A 22,911-nucleotide genomic window follows, 5' to 3' on the forward strand; every position below is an offset into this window, starting at 1 on the left:
TTTACTCACTTGTCTTTAGGTAGGTTTCACAAAATTCTCTTGATTTCTATATTTATGGAACAGTCATGTAACAGAAAAACATTTTCAACAAAAAAACATGCAGCAGTGAGAAAGGAGAGAGGAATTTTTACCATGGAGAAGTAATATATATTAACTGGTTATATATTAACCAAAAAAAGGTTCTTCTTACTTTGGTTATAAAGCTTGGATTAATAAAGAATTTTATTACTGGTCTGGATAAAGAAGGAAGTACATTCTGCTACCTGATGAAAGTGTTTCCCAATTTAACAGGCGAAAAGCTGAAAGAAGGAATTTATTTGACCTCAGAGTGCGTAAGATGATGTATCTGAAATAAAGCTACAGGATAGCATTAGCAGAGGCATATGATGCAAGAAAGCAAGCTTATGCAGCATCAGCCAAAAAAAAAAAAAAAAAAACCACTTCCACTTCACCCCTCTGTTCGTTCAAAATACCTGTCCAGCTGAGCCTTAAACTTATTTAGGCTATCAACTTCCACGACAAGGGATGGAAGTCTGTTCCATCAACCAACCACCCCGCTGGCTAAAGGCAAATTTCCGCACGTCTATCCTACATCTGTCTTTCCTCAATTTGAATTTATGCCCTCTCAGGTGATTATTCTGAGCGAGAGGAAGAATTCCATCAGCATTGAGCATGCTCAAACCATTCAAGGCCTTATACACCTCTATCAGATCACCTCGCTGGTGCCTAGTCTCCAGACACTGTAATTTGCAAAACTTAAGCCTTTCTTCGTAAGAGCACCCCTTTGTTCCATTCACTAATCTTGTTGCCCTTCTCTGTACTCGTTCCAGCAGCTCTACATCCTTCTTGAAATGAGGCCTCCAGACCTGTATACAGTACTCTAGGTGTGGCCTGACCATTGCCTTATACAAGGGATTAATCACCTCCTTATCCCCGCTAGAAAAATTCCTATATATTATTGACAATACACCATGAGCTATTCTTGCAGCCCGTCTGCACTGCTCAGAGAACTTCATATCTGACTGCACAATTACTCCCAGGTCTTTTTCATTTTCTACCACCTTAAGTGTAGTATCACACAGTTGATACGTTGCTCTGGGGTTGCTGTTTCCCATGTATAGTACTTTATATTTGTCAATGTTAAACTTTATTTGCCACCTCTCAGCCCATCTGCTCAACCTTTCCAGATTCTGTTGCAGCAGCATAGTGTCAGTAGTGTCCTTGACAACCCTGCCTACCTTTGTATCGTCTGCAAACTTCGACATTAAGCTTGATATACCCTCATCAATATCATTTATGAATACAGAAAACAATAATGGACCCAACACTGAGCCCTGAGGGACTCCACTAATAACATTAGTCCACGACGAGCAGTGTCCAGTGTCCATTGATTACCACTCTCTGTCTTCTCCCCCTCAGCCAACCCTTTATCCACAGCAGCAATTTGCCTCCAATGCCACACTGCTCCAATTTGTGCAGCAGTCTTCCATGTGCAACAGTATCAAAAGCCTTTCTAAGATCCAAGTATATAATATCAAAGTTATTCCCTGCATCCAGTTCCTTTGTGACTGCATCAAAGTATCCAATCAAATTGGTCAGGCATGACTTCCCCTTAACAAAACCATGCTGTGTCCGAGCTATAGCTGAAGTCTTGTCTAAATGATCCTGCAGTGCTTCTTTAACTAGTGCCTCCATTAATTTTCCTGGAACAGAAGTTAAACTCACAGGTCTATAATTACTTGTGTCAGCCTTTGATCTCCTTTGTGAATTGGGGTTACATTTGCACATCTCCAGTCTGTGGGTACCTCCCCTGAGTCCAAGGAAGTTCTCATAGTTATGGCTAAGGGTTTGCTTACTTCCTTTGCTGCCTCCTTTAATATAACTGGATAGATCCCATCCACCTCGGGTGCCTTTCTTGTGTTTATCTTCAACAATTTCTCCTCCACTTTACTCTCAGTTATTACAAGATTCTCTAGCTTACTGCTAGAGTTGAATACACCTCTGGCTTTCCCCTCACTAAATAACTTCTCATGTGTGAATGTCGATGCAAAATATTCATTTAGTTTGTTAGCTACCTGAGCAGGATCATCAACAGTTGACTCATCGATATCAAGTGGACCAATCTGATTCATCCCCTTCCTTCTCGAGTTTACATAAGTAAAGAACTCTCTTTGCTGTTTTTCTTTGCATCCCTTGCCCAAGATTTCTCGTAATCTGCCTTTGCCTGCCTAACCTCCTTTGTAACTTGGTTACAGATCAACTTGTATCTATCATAGGCTTCTGTGTCATGTGTTAATTTGTATGTATCCCATGCATGTTTCTTCTCTGCCATATGCCTCATCAGTTCATCTGACATCCATTTAGGCTGAAACCTTGAACAATAAAGATACTGAACTAACAGCTTAGTGATTGTTTAAAGTTGTTTTTTGTAGATTTCTTGAAGGAAGGATGATAATTATGAATCTCTGGTGCCAACTTTTCTGCAATGTTATAAAGATATGGGCTGCCAAATGGCTTTTGAAAAATCATTTTCTTCATTTCAGTCTGTTTTTCTCCTTCAATTTGGGAGAATTAAGTGATAAGGAAGGGCAGTGCTTTCATCGTATCCACGATGGAAAAGTTGTACGAAGGTCACTGGTACAACTTTTCCACGATATGAGATAACTGCTAGTTTCTTAAGATGGTAAAGAAAATGAATTATAAGAAAAAACTGAGTGGTAAACAGTTTCTAAGGATATTGAATGTGTGTAGTACATTATGTGCTTCATTACAATATTGTGAAATGAATTATTTTCAGATAGCAGATGTATTATTGTATGAAATTTGCAATTGGTCATTCATTAAATTACTAACATTTCAGTATATCTTTCAGTGGAGGTGTAATTTTGGAATCAGCAAAACAGTTTCCTTTAGAATCTGCAAATTTTACTTTGATGGTATGAAATATTTTTTTTATTCTTTAGTGCAATTGTTTTATTTTCACTCCAGTATTGCCACCAGGTCAGAGGAGTTTAATTATTTTGACAATGAATACAATTATTAAATGTATTTAGACAGTCACTTGGGTTTTAACTGTGATCTGCTTGAATGCATGTGCTGCTGCCCTCTGGTACATTACCACTTGCTATGTCAGGCCTATACTAATTATGAGATGACATCACTTGGTAGTTTTTAATTAAATAGTAGATTCTTATTTGAATATGAAGGTAAAGAAAGAATAACTCCATTTTCATGGCATGGATATTTATTTTTAGTAATTTTTATATTCCAGAGGCTCTTCTCCAAAGCCGCCCCCTTCCAGAAATTCCCGGTCTTGCTGATGATAGCCCTGCCCTGGGCCTTACTGTTGAAACAGCTTCAAGATGGATGTCAAAAGAGAATCTTTTGGCACAAGAAGATGCTGATCCACAGGTGTTTGTGGCTCTGTATGATTTTCAGTCAGGTGGAGAAAATCAACTTTCTCTTAAGAAAGGTAAGAACAATAATCCTAAATTTTGAAAGTAGTAATGTTATCAGTAATAAATGTTGTTAGTTTAACAAAGTAACCAAGGTCTTATTATAGGGTGGAGTTTGTTGACCAGTGAGTGGGCAGATTTTTCTGTACTTTATTAGTTTTTGTCATACATACTGTTATGTATGCTATCATGTAATCATGAATTGCAAGATTATTGGTGGAGAATGTCTTCAAAATGGTTTCACAGAAATTTTAATACTTCATATAAATTGATGGCAGAAATGCCTTTCTGATCTGTAAGGAAAATTTTAAAATCCATAAAATTGTTATGCAGCTTGCCATAATGCAAATTGTACAGAAATTGGAATTAATTGTTATGCTATGTGATGAACTTCAGTGACTGGACTGAATTTTTAAAATGTTGAAAAAGTGGGTCATAATTTCCTTCAACCATTCTGAATTAGCACTAGCATTAGTAGAGGCATAACATACAAGAAAGCAAGCTTATATAGCATTAGCCAAAAAAGAAGAAGAAAAAAAAAAAACCCTTCCCATTTCACCCATCCATCCACTCATCTAATGCTTGTCTAATTACCTTGAACTTAAGTTGTTCACCTCCACTACAACAGTTTGTTCCAAAAATCAACCACTCTACGCTAAAGGCAAATTTCTGCACATCTGTTCTACAACTGTCTTTCCTCAATTTGAATTTATGTCCCCTCAGGTGAGTAATCTGCCGATTCAAGGCCCTATACACCTCAATCAGAGAACCTTGCAGGTGCCTAGTCTCCATACACTGTAATTTGCAGAACTTAAGCTTTTCTTGGTAACAGCAATTTTTTGTTCCATTCACCAATCTTGTTACCCTTCTCTGTATGCTTTCCAGCAGCTCTACATCCTTCCCGAAATGAGACCTCCCTACCTGTATGCATTATTTAACGTTTGGTCTGACCATTGCCTTATATAATGCAGTAATCACCTCCTTAGCCCTGCTAGCAAAATTCCTGTATACCATTGACAAGGCAACATGGGCTACTCTAGCAGCCTGTCTGCACTGTTCAGAAAACTTCATATCTGACTGCACGATTACTCCCAGATCTTTTCATTCTCCACTACACTCAGCGTAGTGGAGGATGAAAAGATCTGGCAACTGAAGGATCTGTAGAACCACACAGTTGGTACGTTACTCTGGGGTTATCGATCTGCTCCTCTTTTCTAGATCCTGTTGCAGTAGTGTACTGTCTTTAGCAACCCTGCCAACCTTTGTATCATCTGCAAACTTGGACATTAACCCTAATATACCTTCATCAATATCATTGATAAATACAGAAAATGACAATAGGCCCAACACTGAACCCTGGGAGACTCCACTAATAACATTAGTCCATGAAGAACAGTGTCCATTAATTACCACTCTCTGCCTTCTCCCCAGGGCCGGTGCTATCATTAGGCCAACTAGGCAGCCACCTAGGGTGCAGACCTCAGATAGGTGCAGTACTGACTTCAGCTTACACTTCTCTTGCATTCTGGGGGCACTGACTTCATGATTTTCCTAGGGTGCCAGTTGCTGGTGGCTAATCTAATGCCGGCCTTGCTTCTCCCTCTCAGTCATTCCTTTATCTATAGCAGCAACTTGCCCTTAATGCCATACTGCTCCAATTTGTACAGTAGTCTTCAATGTGCAACAGTTTCAAAAGCTTTCTGAAATCCAAGTATATGAAATCAATATTATTTTTTGCATCCAATTCCTTTGTGACTGCATCTTAACCAATCAAATTGGTCAGCCAAGACTTTTCCTTAACAAACCATTCTATGTCTCTGAACTGCAGTCTTGTCTGGATGATCTTGTCTATAGCTGCAGTCTTGTCTAGATGATCCTGCAGTGCTCCTTTAACCAGCAACTCAATTATTTTTCCCGGAACAGAAGTTAAACTAACAGGTTTTTCAACTTACTTGTGTCAACCTTTGATCCCCCATTGTTAATTGGGGACATATTTGCACTTCTGCAGTCCATGGGGACCTCCCTTGAGTCCAAGGAAGCTCTCATAATTATGGTTAAGGGTTTCGTTTACTTTCCTTCCTGCTTCCATTAATATAACAGGATAGATCCAGTCCGCTCCAGTTGGTTTTTCTTATGTTTAACTTCAACAGTTTCACCTTCATTTTGCTGTCAGTTATTACAAAAACATTTAGTTGCTTGCTAGAGTTTGATAAGCTTCTATCCTCCACTTCTCTACCAAATAGGTGGAACAGAATCAGGGTATGTGTGCCAGGTAGTCAGGGGCAAAAGTCGGTGACGTTGTAGAGCAGATATCTTTTAATGGCACAAAAGGTGATATTGTTGAACACGTTGGAACTAATGACATTAAGATTAAGAGATATGCAGATTTATTTACTCAACAAGTACAGGTCAGTGTTGAAAAAAGTCACGAGTTAGGGTTGAATGTGAAAGTGTCTGAAATTCTGCCCAGGCACGACAAGAGGGAGCATATGATGAGAGCCTTATCGATCAGTTCGGCACTGGAGAGATTGTGCAAGGCTCAAGGGATAGAATTTTTTTGAGCCTGTTCTGTGCTTTTTGACAGGACAGACTGCTTCTACAGGGATGGGGTACACTTAAATAGAAAGGGTGCAAGAATATTTGCTGATTCTATCAAGGCAGTGTTAGGTGGTTTGGAAACTGCTAGCTTGGAGGGATACACAGAGTAAAAGGTTAAGTGGCTGCAGGCAGAGGCAAAAGTGATTACTATTGGAAAGCAGGGCAATGTAGATGTCCAGGACTGTTGGGGGTCATAGTGGAACAAATAAATACATGGACTGTGTTAGGGTAACTAAGAGTAGAAACAGGTGCATGTTTACAATAGTCTTCTCTATTAGTGAAGCGTTACTTATTCGAGGTAGGGCAATATCATGGCAACTCATTGTGAAGGCAGAGCACAGTATGAGAAAGAGCAAATGATGCCTACAACAACTACTTTGTAGTTTCTTAAGTGTCTATGGTGTATTTACACACCGATATTATATAGATATTAAACTCTTAATGTATTATGCCTTGTGCATTTAGTTATTTTAAATATTGATAGAATTTTTTTGAGCCTGTTCTGTGCTTTTTGACAGGACAGACCGCTTCTACAGGGATGGGGTACACTTAAATAGAAAGGGTGCAAGAATATTTGCACCCTTTCTCATATTGTGTGATTATCTTCACAACTGGGTCGTCATGTCTGCAATACCAGGGTACCTGCCCACCCACTGATGATAGGCCAATAGCCTTGAAACATCTTTGGGTGGTGGTACTCACTGAGAATAAGTAACAATAGTCTTCTCTATTAGTGAAGCATTACTTATTCAAGGTAGTGCAATATCATGGCAACTCGTTGTGAAGGCACAGAGCACAATATGAGAAAGAGCAAATGATGCCTACAACAACTACTTTGTAGTTTCTTAAGAGTGTCTGTGGTGTATCTACACACCGATATTATATGTATACTTGCATATACACCAATGCTAGGAGTATAGTTAATAAATTTGATGAGTTTGAAGGGGTAGTCAAGAGTTCAAAGGCAGATATTGTTGGGATATCAGAGACGTTGTGTCACACAGATATAAGCAGTACAGAATTGGAATTTGGGGAGTACAATGTGTACCGAAAGGATAGACAGGACAGGAAGGGAAGAGGGGTTATGCAGTCAGTTAAGAAACACACAAAATCTAAGGAAGTGCATCCAATTGATGTTGGTGGACAATGGAGTGTTGAGCCTGTTTGATGTGACATAAGCACTGGGAAAGGAAAAATGAGAATAGGTGTGTGTTATGTTGTTATTTTGGTTTTTAGGAGCATTAGCAACTAAGACCATATTGCTCCGGGGATATGCGGTGGTCATTCCCTGACCTTTCCGCAGCCTCCGTATTTGGTGGTGACGGGCTCGAACCCCGGTGTAATCAAGAAGCGTGTGCTACGCACTGCTGCTCCTTCCCACCTGGCTATGGAGGCGCCAAGGTGTGTGTTATAGGCCTTAATGAATCTGATGAGTATAATGAGCAATTGTGCAGAGAAATAGAGTTGGCCATTAAATCAGAATGTCTTATAATAGGGGATTTTTACTTTCCAGATAGTGATTGAAACTTGTGGGACTGAAACTGGCACCCTATCAAGACTTTTTTAGATTTATTGGATGACTGTTTTCTACAGCAGCATGTTCGAGAGTCAACCAGAGGGAGTAATACACTTGATCTGATTATCAGCAGTGATTATTCATGCATTAAGAATTTGCAGATAAAGGAACAACTGGGTGACAGTGATCACAATGTACTGATCTCTACTAATTCCCATACTGTACTGTATGGGAATTACTTAAAGATGTAACTGCTTTCATAAAGGTAACTATTGGGGTCTCAGACAGTTTTTAAATTCTGTACAGTGGGATCAACTGATGATGGTAGCAACGTTGAATTCTAAATTGGAAGCCTTCAGGGACTTAATCTGGGAAGCTACTAGGCTTTTCATTCCAACTAAGATATAATGTTCAAGATTCAGGCCTAAATAAATGTCAGATGACATTTCTTCACTGCCATAATGAGACTCATGTCAGTGAAGAAAAAAAATGTATGGGATGCATAAAAATTATCAGGTTACACAGAAGCCTATGGCAGATATAAGCTTGTCTGAAATCAGTTCACAAAGGAGGTTAGGCAGACGAAGGCAGATTATGAGAAATCCTTGGCAAAGGATGCAATGAAAAACAGCAAGGATTTCTTTACTTATTTACTCTAGAAGGAAAGGGATGAATCAGATTGGACCACTTAACATAGATGTATTGATGAACATGCTCACATAGCTGATAAATCGAATGAGTATTTTGCATCTACATTCACACACGATGAGTTATTCAAGGATGGGAATGCCGGAGGTTTATCAAACTCTAACAGGGAGCTAAGTGATTTTGTAATAACTCAGAGCAAAGTGGAGGAGAATTTATTGAAGTTAAACATAAGGAAGGCACCTGGGGTTGACTCGTTCTATCCAGTTATATTAAAGGAGGCAGCAAAGGAAGTAAGCAAGTCCTTAGCCATAATTATGAGAGCTTCCTTGGATTCAGAGGAGGTTCCCATGGACTGGAGGTGTGCAAATGTATCACCAATTCACAAAGGGGGGTTCAAAAGGTAACACAAGTAACTATAGACCTGTTGGTTTAACTTGTGTTCTGGGAAAAATAATGGAGTCACTGGTTAAAGAAGCACTGCAAGACTGCAGTAATAGTTAAGATACAGCATGGATTATTTTTAAAGGAAGGTCTTGTCTGACGAATTTGATTGGATACTATGATGTGGTCATAAAGGAACTGAATGTCAAAAATAATTTTGATATCATATACTTGGATTTCAGGAAAGCTTTTGATACTGTTGCATATGGAAGATTGCTGTACAAATTGGAGAGGTATGGCATTAAGGGTAAGTTGCTACAATGGATAAAGGGATGGTTGAGTGGGAGATGACAAGAGTGGTAATCAGTGGACACTGCTCTTTGTGGACAAATATTATTAGTGGAGTTCCCCAGGGTTTGGTGCTGGGCCCATTGTTGTTTTGTGTGTTAATCAATAATATTGATGATGGTATATTGGGATTAATGTTCAAGTTTGCAGGTGATACAAAGGTTGTCCGGGTTGTTAATGACAGTAATGACAATATGTTACTCCAACTGGATCTAGATAAGTTGGGAAAATGGGCTGAGAAGTGGCAACTGAAGTTTAACATTTAAAAATGCAAAGTACTGCATATGGGAAGCAATAACCCAAGATAAACGTACCAACTGTGTGGGACTACACTCAGGAAAGTGGAAAGTGAAAAAGACCTGGGGGTAATTGTGCAGTCAAATATGAAGTTTGCTGAGCAGTGTGGATGGGCTGCCAGGGCAGGTCATGGAATCTTGTCAGTGATATATAGGAATTTTGCTAGCAGAGACAGAGAGGTGATTATCCCAGTGTACAAGGCCAATGGTCAGGCCATTGCCAAACCTGTACTGTGTACAGGTCTAGAGGCCTCATTTTAGGAAGGATGTAAAGTTTCTAGAACGAGTACAAAGAAGGGCAACAAGATTGGTGATGGGAACAACATGAAAGGCTTAAAGTCTGCAAATTGCAGCGACTGGAGAGTAGACAACTGCATGGAGATCTGATTGAGGTGTATAAGTCCTTGAATGGGTTGGCAAGCTGAATGCTGATGGGATTCTTCCTCTTGCTCAGATTCAAATTGAGGAAAGACTGTTGTAGAATAGATGTGCAGAAATTTGCTATTAGCCAGCAGGTGGTTGATTGGTGGAACAGACTTCCATCTTTTGTTGTGGAAGTTGATAGCCTAAATAAATTTAAGGCTGAGTTGGACAGGCATTTGGAAGGAATGGGGGTGGGAGGGTTTTTTTTTTTTTTTTGGCTGATGTTGCATAAGCTTGCTTTTTTGCATCGTATGCCTCTGCTAATGCTAATTCTAAATGCCTCATGTGTGAATGTAAATGCAGAATACTCATTCTGTTTGTCAGCTGCCTCAGCAGGATCATCAACAGTTGAACCGTTGATATCAAGTGGACCAATCTGATTCATCCGCTTCCTTCTAGAGCTTACATAAAGTAAAGAAATCTTTGCTTGTTTCTTTGGTTGTTTTTTCTTTTTTTTTCGTGATCTGCCTTCACCTGTGTAACCTCTTTTGTGACTTGATTACAGACTATCTTATATCTACCATAGGCTTCTGTGTGACATAGTTGATATGCATCCCATGTATTTTTATTCTGTGCCATAAATATAATTTGTTCATCTGACATCCATTTAGGCCTAAACCTTTAACAATATTTCTTAGTTGGTATGAAAAGCCTAGTAGCTATCAAGATTAATTCCTTGAATGCTTCCCATTTAGAATTTGCTGTTGGTAACATCTTCAGCTACTTCCACTGTATAGAATTTAAAAACCATCTGAGACCACTGTAGTTGCCTTTGTGAAAGCAAAACCCTTCCCTTTGCCCCTAACAGTAATTTCCATCTTTAAGTAAATCCTGCGTCAGCACATTGTGGTCATTGCCACCTAGTGGTTCCTTTATCTGCAGATTCTAATTCCATGAAGAATCACTGCTGATAATCTGATCAAGAGTGTTACTCCCCGTGGTTGCCTCTTGAACAAGCTGCTATAGAAAACACTCATCCAATAAATCCACAGTAGCCTTGCTAGTATGTGAGTGACCAAGCCACAAGTTCCAGTCAATATCTGGGAAGTTAAAATATCAACTTAAGACAATCTAATTTCTGGCCCACTCTCTATTTCTTTGTACAGTTGTTGATTGTACTCATCAGGTCATTAGGCATATAAAGTAAAAAGTAAATATAACATACTCCTACTCTCAGTTTTGCTTTCCCAGTGCTTATGACTGACTCAACATTGCACTGTCCACCCACGTCAACTGGATGAACTTCCTTAGATGTTATGTTTCTTAACTAACTACATAACCCCTTTTCCTTTCCTATCCTGTCTATTCTTTTTGTACACATTTTACTTCCCAAATTCCAATTCTGCATTCCTTATATCTGTGTGACTCTACATCTCCAATATCCCAACAATATCTGCCTTTGATGTCTTGACCAGCACCTCAAATTCATCAAATTTATTACTGAACTCCTAGCATTGCTGTACATTCAAGTATACATGCACCTATTTTTAGTCTTTATTTATAGCATTGCATGATAACTCCCAGCAGGTCTAAAATTCCCAGCACCTTGCTTACCAGGCTGCTGCTCATTGCAATAGAAGCAGTTCAAGAATCGTCTTCATCCCTGCCTGTAGCTATAATCTCCCCAAGCTAGCAGTTTTCCCAACCCACCTAACACTGCCTCCACAGCATCAGCAAAGATTTTTGCATCTTTTCTGTTTAAGTGTATCCCATATCTGTACAAGCAGTCTCTCTTGTTAACAAGCACAGACCACGCTGAGAAAAATTATATCCCATGAGCCTTGCACAATCTCTCTCTAGAGCCGAATTGATTGACAAAGCTTTCATTATCTACTCCCTCCTGTCAAGTCTGTGCAGAATTGCAGACACTTTCAAATTTAACCCAAGTCAACTTTTTTTCAACATTGACCTGTACTTGTAAAGTAAGTCCACAAATCACGCACCCTTAATGTCATTAGTGTGAATGTGTACAACAGTATCAGCATTTGTACCCTTAAAAGATGATATCTGTTCTACAACATCTTCAACTTTTGCCCCTGGCAGACATACCTGGATCCTATTCAACCTATCCTTTTTTGCACATCTCTCTGACAGTGAGAGTCACCAAAATAAATAGCTTTGTAGGATCAGCACATGCTGCTCTGAAGGTTGTCGCTGTGTTGCATGATGCACAGGAGTGAGCTCTAGCATTGAGTTGGATTGCTGGGTGCTTGATGGGGCTTCCATTTTAATTCCTTCGAGGGCATCTGCCCTACTTTTCAAAATCTCTTAAGACGCCCATGAGAACACTGAGTTGGTGCCTAATTTCTTGACACTCTCTGCACCTAGCACACACAAAGACATTCTCCTTGGCTAGATCATGGGCGCCTCCATAGCCAGGTGGGAAGGAGCAGCAGTGCGTAGCACACGCTTCTTGATTAGACTGGGGTTCGAGCCCGTCATCACCAAATACGGAGGATGGAAAGGTCAGGGAATGACCACCGCATATTCCCGGAGCAATATGGCCTTAGTTGCTAATGTTCCTAAAAACCAAATAACAAATAACAACAGCTAGATCATGTCCTGTTTCAGACAGTCTCCAAACATTTCACAAGTTGCACATTTTTTAAGGCTGTGATGGATTGTAGAATTGCCCACTCCTGATTTCCCCTGAGCCACAGCACTCACATCGTTTTGCTTATTGCTTTTGCTGCTCTTGTCTTGGGCCTTATTTCTGTTTAAATACTATTTAATTGATTAACAATGAGAATAAGGTTAATAAATTTAATTGACAATACTACACTAAGCTAATGCAGTGGTACATATTATGCTATCTAGTTCTGATGTTATACATTTTGCTGTCAAGTCCAAGATATATGCTATTAAGTTATGTTATACCATAACGATCACAGTGTGAAATTAGTTCTATCCTTTGCTAAATACAAAAGATATGTGCCCAACTTGATTAAAATCCTTCAAACTACTTATTTATCTATGTTTCTTTAAGTTTGTTTTCAAGGCGAAATAATTTTGCTCAAATTCCCATCAATTAAATTGCAATGTAGAAGCAGGTAGACCTTGTGATATATTCAACTTGACCCTTTAGCAGGCTTTGCTTGTAATGTTTGTTCCGTTCAAAATGCTATACCAAATAATTGGGCAGCGGATGAACTGCCTTAATATATATTTTTTTTGATGGTAAAAATTTTTTGCTCTAATTTTTCATATAAATTGCTTTTTTAAACTGTTCTCTCGTTTCTTGTTGATTTGTAGTGAGTTTTTTTTTTTTTATATATATGTTATTTTGATTTTTGGCACTCCCATAAACTTCAGCACCCTGAGCCAGTGCCATGCTGGCTCACCCCTTAAAGCGGTCCTGTCTTTAGATCTAAAAAGGGTATTTAAAACTAAATGAGAAACTTACAAATAATACTGTATACCAACAATCATGAATAGATCTATTTAGTGATTATATGTTTGATGGTGTTAATATATACAACAAACAAACCATTGGCATCCTGATGGGGGCTAAAATCATTTTCATGTACAAACCTATTTCTTCACTCTTATTAAGACCTTTTCTTAAGTAGTAATCAACTATCCATAACTGTTTTCAGGTACATAGACGACCTAATCATTTTTGATAGTAATTTCGAAAACATTTCTAAGCTCATCCTAAAGAGTTAAAACTTAAAGATAACACTGCGACTAATAATGCTAAATTCATGGATCTCAATATCTTAATAGCTGTGCTTCATGACCTGATATTATATGTCTGATGTTATTTGATAAAAGACAAGAATTTGATTTTAGCATTTCTTATATAACAAACCGGGTCTCTAAATACTACAGGAAGTCAAAATATTTAGTATTTTGATGGAATACCTTTCTGTCGTGTTTCTTTGTAAAAATTATTAAAAAATACGTAGGAACATGTTAATCACACACAAATCAAATTGATAGAATTTGTAATTATCAATCTTTATTTAACAGAGCTATTCAAAATCTGACTTTGAAAATACAGATAACCCTCATATAACACAGTAGTTAGGTTCCTATAAAATCTTGTGTAGTGGGAAACCGTGTTATACGGTACCAAGAACCAGTACAAAAGGAGATGGGGGATTACATTCCAAAAGCTTACAAAAATACATTTTTTTATAACTATTGGAAACTTAATTTTTATTAAAAATAGTAATAACCGAACAAACTGTGATACAAATATATCAGATAACGAGGTCATTTAATTTTCTTTCTCTTCATCACTGCTAAGCACAATCAGAGGAGAACCTTTTCTCTCCTGCAGAATATCTTCACTTTCTGAACTTTCTTCTGCAGCATCTACATTTCATGTATCTTTCGCTCTCTTTAAAAATCAGTAATCTGGGTTTGTTTGCTTTTGCTTGATAGATCTTTGTAAATTTCATGGTTTGGAGCTAAGCACGTTTGAAGCTCTCTTTTGAACTTTGTGCTCCTTTCAGTCGAAGGATCTGCATTCAGAAAATAAGATTCTATTTGCTTGGCTAAGTTTATTCCTTCCTGTATGCTTTTTAGTGTAAAATTTGGAACTTCAGAATTTTCATCCGTGCTATAATCCTCTGAATTGATTTGGTTTACCTCTGATGCCATTTCCACTAAATCGTTTTGACAGCCTCTTTTTCTACCAGTAATTCTTGAATGTTTTGAGTAGTCAAATCATCAAAACCTTCCCCTCCTACTGACTTAGCAAGTTCTACTATTGCACCAATTCAGTTTTATGCCAGTTCGACCATATTTCCTGAAAGAACTGACTCTGGTCATACATTCTTCCAACACACATTTATTGTTGGCAGTTTTATTTCTTTGAGCGATAATGCTATGATTCTGATACAGTCCACAGTTGAAAAATGTTTCCATCACCCCAATAGATTCAGAATCAAATTTTTCCAAAATCCATTGTAACGATTTTCTGACCCAATGAATTTTAAAGGTAGATCTAATACCTTTAATATAATGGCTTAATTGAAGAAGTTGTATTAGGTGGTAGGAATATTGCTTCAACATTTGGATGACCTGGCATGTTTTCCAATAGTAAAACTTTAAAATTATATTTTTCTGCTTTAAATAGTTTTCCACAACCATTACAAAACAATTTAGAAACCATTCTTTAAATAAATTGGCAGTTACCCAGGCTCTTTTATTTGCTTTCCAATATATTGGTAATGCATTTTTCTTTTTTTGAAATAAATGTTCTGTTGGACTTTTTTTTTTTCCACCAAAGACTTGTCTCGTCGGCATTGAAAACGATGTGGCGTGTATCCGTGTTCTTCAATAATAATTTTTTGAAATTCCTCTGCATACTTCTTGGCAGCTTCATCATGAGCTGATGCACTTTTCTCTTGAATTCGTATGTCATGTAATGAGAAGTGGTTTTTAAATCGCTCAAACCAACCTTTTTCTGGCAACAAACTCTGGGTCAACAGAAGATTCTCCATTTTCTTTTAAATGGTTATTAATTTAGTTATTAAAGTTTAGTGCCTTTTGTTCAGTTACATTGCTGTTTAATGGGATCTGTTTTTTACTGCTATAATCAATTCAAATAGTGAGTGCTTTTTCTATTTTCTCAGTTGGCACTTGGGGAAGAGCTGTCATATTTGCGGATCCCATAGAAACAGCAGTTCTGATTTTCTGTTCATTTTTCTTTATGGTTCAGATTGTTACTTCATTTTAATTCTTTTTTCAATGTATGATACCTTCCCCCTTTTTTAAGATGATCGAAAATTTTTATCTTTGATTCTAGAGAAATAGTTTCTTTTGAGTCGATGCTTTTTTACTTTCCTTAGGCATAATTTAAGACCGGAATGTAATTCACAACAAAGAAATTATTCCAATATGGTTCTTAAGAACAAAGTTTAGTAATACATATCTGGAAATGTTTATAAACAATCAAATAAAAATCAAAATAATCTTACAAAAACCTTAAAGGTCATGAACTGCATGACTTTGAAGTTGCAGTTTTTTGTGGTCTCAAACAAGGACAAGTTCAATAGCAGAGAACCTAACACAAGGCTTTCTCAATATATATATATATATTTTTTTTAATAATGACTAGCGAGTCAACAGCAGGGATTCACAAAAAATTAATGGGAATATTGAAAAATTACATACAACGTAATAGCAGGATTTACTCCGCACAAAAGCTCAAAAATACCATGTTATAAGAGGTTTGCCACAATTCTCTAACCATGTTATGTACGTACCACATTGTTTGAGGATTTCCGCAATTTATCAATCGTGTTAGAGCAAAACTGTGTTGTAGAAGTACCATGTGTTACAAGAGTTGCCTATACAAATAATATCTTTCATAAGTTTTATCAAATCACAAGTTACAAAACTGTCTCATATCCAGAAAGTATTAATTTCAATATATATTGGCATTTCTAGCCTTCACACATTGCACAGATATATAGCTGTAAATTAATTTGGCCGCTTTCTCCACTTAGTTTCAGTCAGTGCATCACATGAATTTAGCTGAGTTGAAGGATTTATGCCTTTTATTGTAATAAATTTTATGTACTTTCCATATTTCATTTTATTCATAAGTTCATTGTGTGAATTGTTGCTGAATGGATACAAATGGCAGCATGTTTGACTACTCTCTGCTTATTAATGTAAGTTTTTTTTTTTTTTTTTTTTTTATGAGAACCTCAAACACGAAAGGTATCAAAATCTATAGTACTTAGTACCGTTCATGAGTTGAAGGAGAAGTATGGGGGGAGGGGGATGCCGGAAACTTTGCTCTAGAGACTAAACATGGGTTTCGCCACTTCAAACCTCCAATAAGCAAAGTGGTGGTATTTCACCGGTTGATGAAAGTCATCTACACACATTTGAATCATATTCTTCTGTATTTATCTCTTAAAAAAAAAGTTTTCCTCATAATCTATTCCTTATTAAACCATGTGTAATATATTATCTAACTATATCGTCTAAATTTGCTCTATATCGATTTTTAATAATTTTATAAATTTAAAATTTTTACTTAAAAATTAGCCATGCCTCCAGGCCTATTTGTGCTTTTCTATGTCCAGCTATTTACATGGAGCAGTTATATAGATCTGCATATTTTCAATAATTATATTTTTTATGGTGTTCATACATACAAACAAATCATTGTTAACCCAATGGATGCTGAAATTTCATGTTTACATGCATTTGTTTTTTCATTTTTATTAATTAGCAATCAACTATCAACAGCTGCTTTCAGATACTTAATGATCTTCTCATTTTCAATACTAGTATACAAAATGTTTCTGAGTTTACATACCCCTCAAAGAATTAAAACTTAACAAAGAAAACATTGGAACTGACTGCTAAATTCCTGGATCTGAATATTACTTCAACAGTTACTTTATACCTATTATTATAGCTTTGTTTGAGAAAAAGGCTAAAATTTGATTTTAGAATTTCTTATTTAAGACACTGGATTCTATGGCCTTCTTATGAATTTTAATTAGACCTTTTTCATCGTATAACTTCTTAATGTTTTTTCCCCATATTTAATTGTTTTCTAAAAAAAAATTTTTTTCCCCTCCTATAATATTTCTTTCTGTTTCTGTTTAATTTTCTGTTTATACTCTGGGAGAGAAGTTTAAACAGAAATTTTCTGTTTATTCTCTGGTCAGAGGAGTTCACAAGATAGAGAGAATACAAGGAACAGCACCTTATTTAGTAACCAGGTAAGCTTGAACCACAGTCACTCAAAGCATGTGTACTTAACTATTCTCGTGTCTATACACCCAGTTGTGGCAGCCTTTTTTATCACTTCTTACACAACAACCAAGGTATTGCAGTAATTTTCCTATTTCCACTAACACATTAACACTAAGTTTATAAATTCTATAGAGTGGGACAAACTGATGTTACGAATTACAAGTTTTAAATGGGAAGCATTCTGGGAAGTAATCATAGAAGTTTTGAAAGATGAAACTGGTATCAAAGAAAAATGCATGAAGAAAAAATGAAGATAGCAACCTGCAGTTTATATAAACTAGTCTGTAATCAAGTCACAAAGGGAATTAGGCAAGGTAGAAGTCACAAGGTAGAAGTTGCATGGGTGCATGCAAAAAAAAGAGTAGCAGACGTCTTGAATTATGTAAAAGTAAGAAGAGGATGAATCACATTGGCCCATTACAGTAGAATGACATAACTTTTGATTATTCTGTTCATGTTGCTGGTGAACTAAATAGATATTTCAATTATACTTTCATACATGAGGAATTGTTTAGGGATGGGAATGCCAAATGTGTATCAAATTCTGACTGGTGCTAAATGATTTTGTGATAACTGAGAAGTAAGTGGAGGAAAATCTGTTGGTTTAAAGTAAACAAGGACCAGAGCTGGTGGAAAGTCATAATTACAGGCCATTGATTGTAATTATGACAGCATGCTTTGATTCAAAGAGGCCTCTATAGATTAGGGATGTGCAAATTCTCTTATTCACAAGGGGAGATCAAAGGATAAAGTGAGTAATTACAAATCTGTTAGCTTGATTACTGTTCCACCGAAAATAGTCGAGTGAATGTTAAAGAAGTAATGCAGGACCATCCAGACAGGAATGCAGTTATAGTCATTCAGTGCCTGATGCAAATATGTAGGCTGTGTTAGGGTTAAGAGTAAAACCAGGTTCGTGTATACTTATGAGTACACTAATGCTAGGAGCATAGTAAATAAAGATGTTAAGGTATTTGATTATGTAATCTGGTTTTTAGTCATCATAGTAGGGATATCAGAGACTTGGTATCATCCTGACATTAGGGATGCAGAATTTGAACATGGAGAGTACAATGTGTATACAGAAAGGACAGAAGGAAAGGAGGAGTAATGCTCTTAGTTAAGAAGCACTTAAGATCTAAGGCAGTGCATCTATTTGATCTGGGTGACAAGTGCAGTGTTGAATCAGATAGGTGTGACCTAAGCACTGGGAAAACAAAAATAAGAGTAGATGTCTGCTACAGACCAAATGACTGTGATGAGTATAAAGAACAGCTATGGAGACAAATAAAATGGGCCAGTAAATCAGAAAGTCTTATAATGGGGGATTTTTATCTTTCAGATACTGACTGGAATTTGTGAGTTGATCACACACGGTGTAAATCTTTTGTCAATTTATTGGACGATTCTTTTCTACACCATGTTTAAAGAGGAACAAGAGAAACTAATATTCTTGAATGGATTATCAGCAGTGACTCTTCATACTTTAAGAGTATGTAAATAAGAGATCCACTGGGTAGCAGTGATCATAGTATATTGATGTAGGATTTACTTAAAGTTTATTGTCAAGGGCAAAAGGAAAGACTTTTGCTTTAGTAAAGGTGGCTACTGTGGGCTTTTTATAACATTTAAGAGATGCAGTTCAAGGCTTAGACCTAAATTAATTTCTTATGAAGTGATGAAACTTGTGCCAGAGAAATTATGCCAGGTGATACAGAAGCCTACAGTAGATGGAAACTATTCTGCTAACAAGTTACAAAGGATGTTAGGCAAGATGATTTCCATTAGTTTGCCTAACATCCTTTCCATTAGTTTGATAGCAGATTGCATTTTTTGCCAGAGAAGTCTCTGTCAAAAAATGTAAAGAAAAGCAGCAAATACTTTACTTTTGTAAACAATAGAAGGGGGTGAATCAAATTGGTCCACTAGATATGAATGGTTTCACTTTTGTTGGTCCTGCTCAGAGTAGACATTTTGCATCTACATTTACACATGGAATTTTTTAAGAATGGTAATGATATAAGTGTTTAAAATTTTAACAGAGAGCTAAATGATTTTGTGGTAACTCAGAGGAAAGAAGAAGAGAAATTGTGTGAAGCTAAATTTAAAAAAAGCACCATGGAATAGATGGGATCTTTCAATTTATATTAAGGGAGTGAGGCAGAAGAGGTGAAAATACCTTTAGTCATAATTGTGACATCATCCTTGTAATCAGGGAGTTCCCTATGGAGTGGAGATGTGCGATTGTATCTCCAACTCACAGAGTGCAATCAAAGGGTGAGATAAATAATTATGGACCTGTTAGTTTGACTTCTCTTCCAGGGAAAGTTTATGGAGTTGCTCATTAAAGAAATAATGCAGGATTCCTGTCTAGATGGGAATGCAGTGATACTGCATTCATACCGTGGATTTGTTAAGTGGTGATCTTGTCTGACCAATTTGATTAAAGAAGTGGATGCAAAAAAAATAATTTTGACATCAAATACTTATGATTTCAGAAAAGCTTTTGATACTGCACTGCATAAGACTGCTATTTCAAAATAGAAACAGTGTGAAATTAGGGGTAAGTTATTACTGTGGATAAAGGGATGGTTGAATGGGACTAATGTTATTAGTGGAGTCCCCACCCCCCAGGGTTCATTATTAGGTCCATTGCTGTTTTCATCTGATGACGTTACCAACCACAAATTCTAAGTGTGAGGTCTTCGTGGAGGTAATTATAGCTGTTACTAACCTTTTTATACTAACTAAGAGATACAATTCAGGATTCAGACATGTGATGAGACTAGTGGCACAGAAGAAAAATGCATGATGAAATAAATTAGTAGAGGACATGAAATCCTACAGCAGTTACAACCCAGTCTGCAATCAGGTAACTAAAGAAGTTAGCCAGGCTAAGGCAGATTGAGAAGTCCTTGGATTTGTTAAGTGGTGATCTTGTCTTAGTAGCAGAGAATTCTTTGCTTACATTATCACTAGAAGGAAAGAGATTTAACAGCATTTTCTTGTTCGGTATGAATGGTATAAGTCTCGATGATCCAGTTTGGGTTTCTGACAAACTAAATAAATATTTTGCTTCTACATTTTTCCATGAAGAAGTTTTTAGGGATGGGAATGCTGGAAGTACACCAAATTATAACTGGGAGCTAAATGAATTTTTTTTTTATAATTGAGAAGAAGTGGAAGAGAAAATTGAAGCCAAAAGCATATAAAGCACCTGGAGCTGATTATATCTATCCAATTATATTAAAAGAAGTAGCAAAAGTGGTAGACAAATGGTAATAACAAGTGGTAAACAAATCTTTCTACCCTTTGATCAAAGGTCAGAATCTGTACTGCTGTACAAATTGGTTTGTTTGTTAGTTTGTTATTTGGTTTTTAGGAGCATTAGCAACTAAGGCCATATTGCTCTGGGGATATGCGGTGGTCATTCCCTGACCTTTTCGCATTTTCCTTATTTGGTGGTCACGGGCTCGAACCCCCGTCTAATCAAGAAGCGTGTGCTGTGCACTGCTGCTCCTGCCCACCTGGCTACGGAGGCATGGTTTTTAGAGCATGTTTCTTCTGTGGATAGTTGAGTGGCAGAAGACTGGTTGGTTACAAATAGGCATTGATGTTTTTGGGCTTATTTGACTAATAGAGTATATTAGCATTAGTAGTAGGATAGTATTGTGTATACTAGTATGGATAATAGTATATGATGCAAGAAAGCAAGCTTATACATTAGCCAAAAAAAAATAAAAACAACCAATTCCCATTCACCTATCCATTCGTTCCAAAAGTTTGTCCGGTTCTTCCTTGAATATACGGGTTCAATGCTGAGCCCGTTACTCCAGTATTTTTTAACAATATTGATAAGACATCAAGCTTATTGTGCAAGTCTGCAGATAATAGAGAGGTTGGTTAATGACTGGAATGAAGGCATAGTTCTATATAATAAAGCAAGGCCTAGATAAATTAGGCAGATGTATTGAAGTGGCAAGTGAGTTATAACATTGGTAAATGCAAAGTATTGGCATAATCTCAGAATAATCTCAGAATAATATATAGCAGCAATAATCTCAGAATAATATATCAATTTGGTGGTATTACATTGAGTGGTTGAGAACAAAATAGCTTGGGGGTAATTGTTTAGGTTGGCATGAAGTTTCTCCAAGCAGTGCAGACAGGCTGATAGAACTGCTCATGGGCTTCTGTCAGAAATATACGACCTTTGCCAGCAGGAACAAGGCGGTGATTATCCCATTGTATAAGGTTATGCCCATATTTTGAGTATTGTGCTATAAGCTTCATTTTAAGAAGATATGGATCTCTTCTGACAGGTGCATAGAAGAGCAACCAGATTAGTCAAGAACAGAAAGGAGGACTTGCCACAAAAGCCTTCAGTTCTGCAAATTGCACTGTTTAGAAACTAGTTAGTTATGAGTGTACTTTATTTATTATATAAGGCTTGAAATGGATTGAATAAACTTAATGATAATGGTATTCCAATTCTTTCCCAGACAATGCACACAAGAGGATATAACCTTAATTTGATAAAGAATGGCTGCAGGAAAAATATGCAAAAATTTGCTTTAATTCAGAGAGTAAATGATTATTGGAACAGACTGCTATCTGTTGTGGAAGTAGAAAGTGTGAATAAATTTATGAAAGAATTAGACATTATTAGAGGGTATTGACAGATGAGGTGAGTAGTAAAGGTTTTTTTTGGTTGATGCTTTATAAACTTGCTTTTCTTGCATCATTTTCAATTATTTAATAATAATATTGACAGAGGCTTGATGTCGAACCTTTCAGATGAAACAAATGACAAACGTTGTCAGGGCGATTAATAACAGCAATCAGGGAATGCTACTGCAACAAGATCTAGAAAAATTAGGCAGGTAGGCTGGGAAGTGCCAATTGAAATTTAACATTTATAAATGTAAAGTGTAGCAGTAATCCCAGAATAACTAACCTTCCAACTGTGTGGTGTTACACTCAGGATAGTGGAAAACAAAAAAAAAGCTGGGGTAATTGTGCAGTTAGACATGAAGTTCTCCAAGCAGGGAAGACATGCTACTAAGACAGCACATGGGATATTTGCCAATGATGTACAGTAATTTTGACAAGCACATGGGGTATTTGTTAATGATATATATAGGAATTTTTACAAGCACATGGGGTATTTGCCAATAATATACAGGAATTTTGACAGCAGAGATAAAGGAGGTGATTAAGCTGTTCTATAGTGCAATGGTTAGATCACATCTTGTTTATTGTATACAGGTGTGGACATTTCAACAAATCACCATCCTTCATAATTTTATGAAGGATGATATTCTGTTGAAATGGGCACAGAGAAGAGCAAAGAGATTAGTGAGAGAAACAAAAGGCTACTCTTATCAAGAAAGACTTAGTTCTGAAAATGACAACATCTGGTAATCAAGCACATGTGAGAAGATATAATAGAGGTATTTGAGGCTTTAAATGGATTGAGCAAGCTAAATGCATGGTGGCATCCTTCTTGCTCAGA

The 22,911-nt window shown here is 36.9% G+C and overlaps 1 protein-coding gene across 3 annotated transcripts in view; it reads left to right on the plus strand.

Moving 5' to 3' along the window:
* LOC150087315 (uncharacterized) overlaps window positions 1-22,911 on the plus strand; it is a 410,003-nt gene that overhangs the window by 61,168 nt on the left and 325,924 nt on the right. For all 3 annotated transcript variants that reach the window (XM_090371118.1, XM_090371117.1, XM_090371119.1), the window contains one exon: window positions 3,272-3,472. In XM_090371118.1, coding sequence (XP_090227244.1) covers window positions 3,272-3,472 — 201 coding nt within the window. The remainder of the gene's footprint in view (window positions 1-3,271; window positions 3,473-22,911) is intronic.

Source organism: Mastigoproctus giganteus, chromosome 4 (genome assembly GCF_048544385.1).
Source record: "Mastigoproctus giganteus isolate SK-2022 chromosome 4, ASM4854438v1, whole genome shotgun sequence".
Lineage (NCBI taxonomy): Eukaryota > Metazoa > Arthropoda > Arachnida > Uropygi > Thelyphonidae > Mastigoproctus > Mastigoproctus giganteus.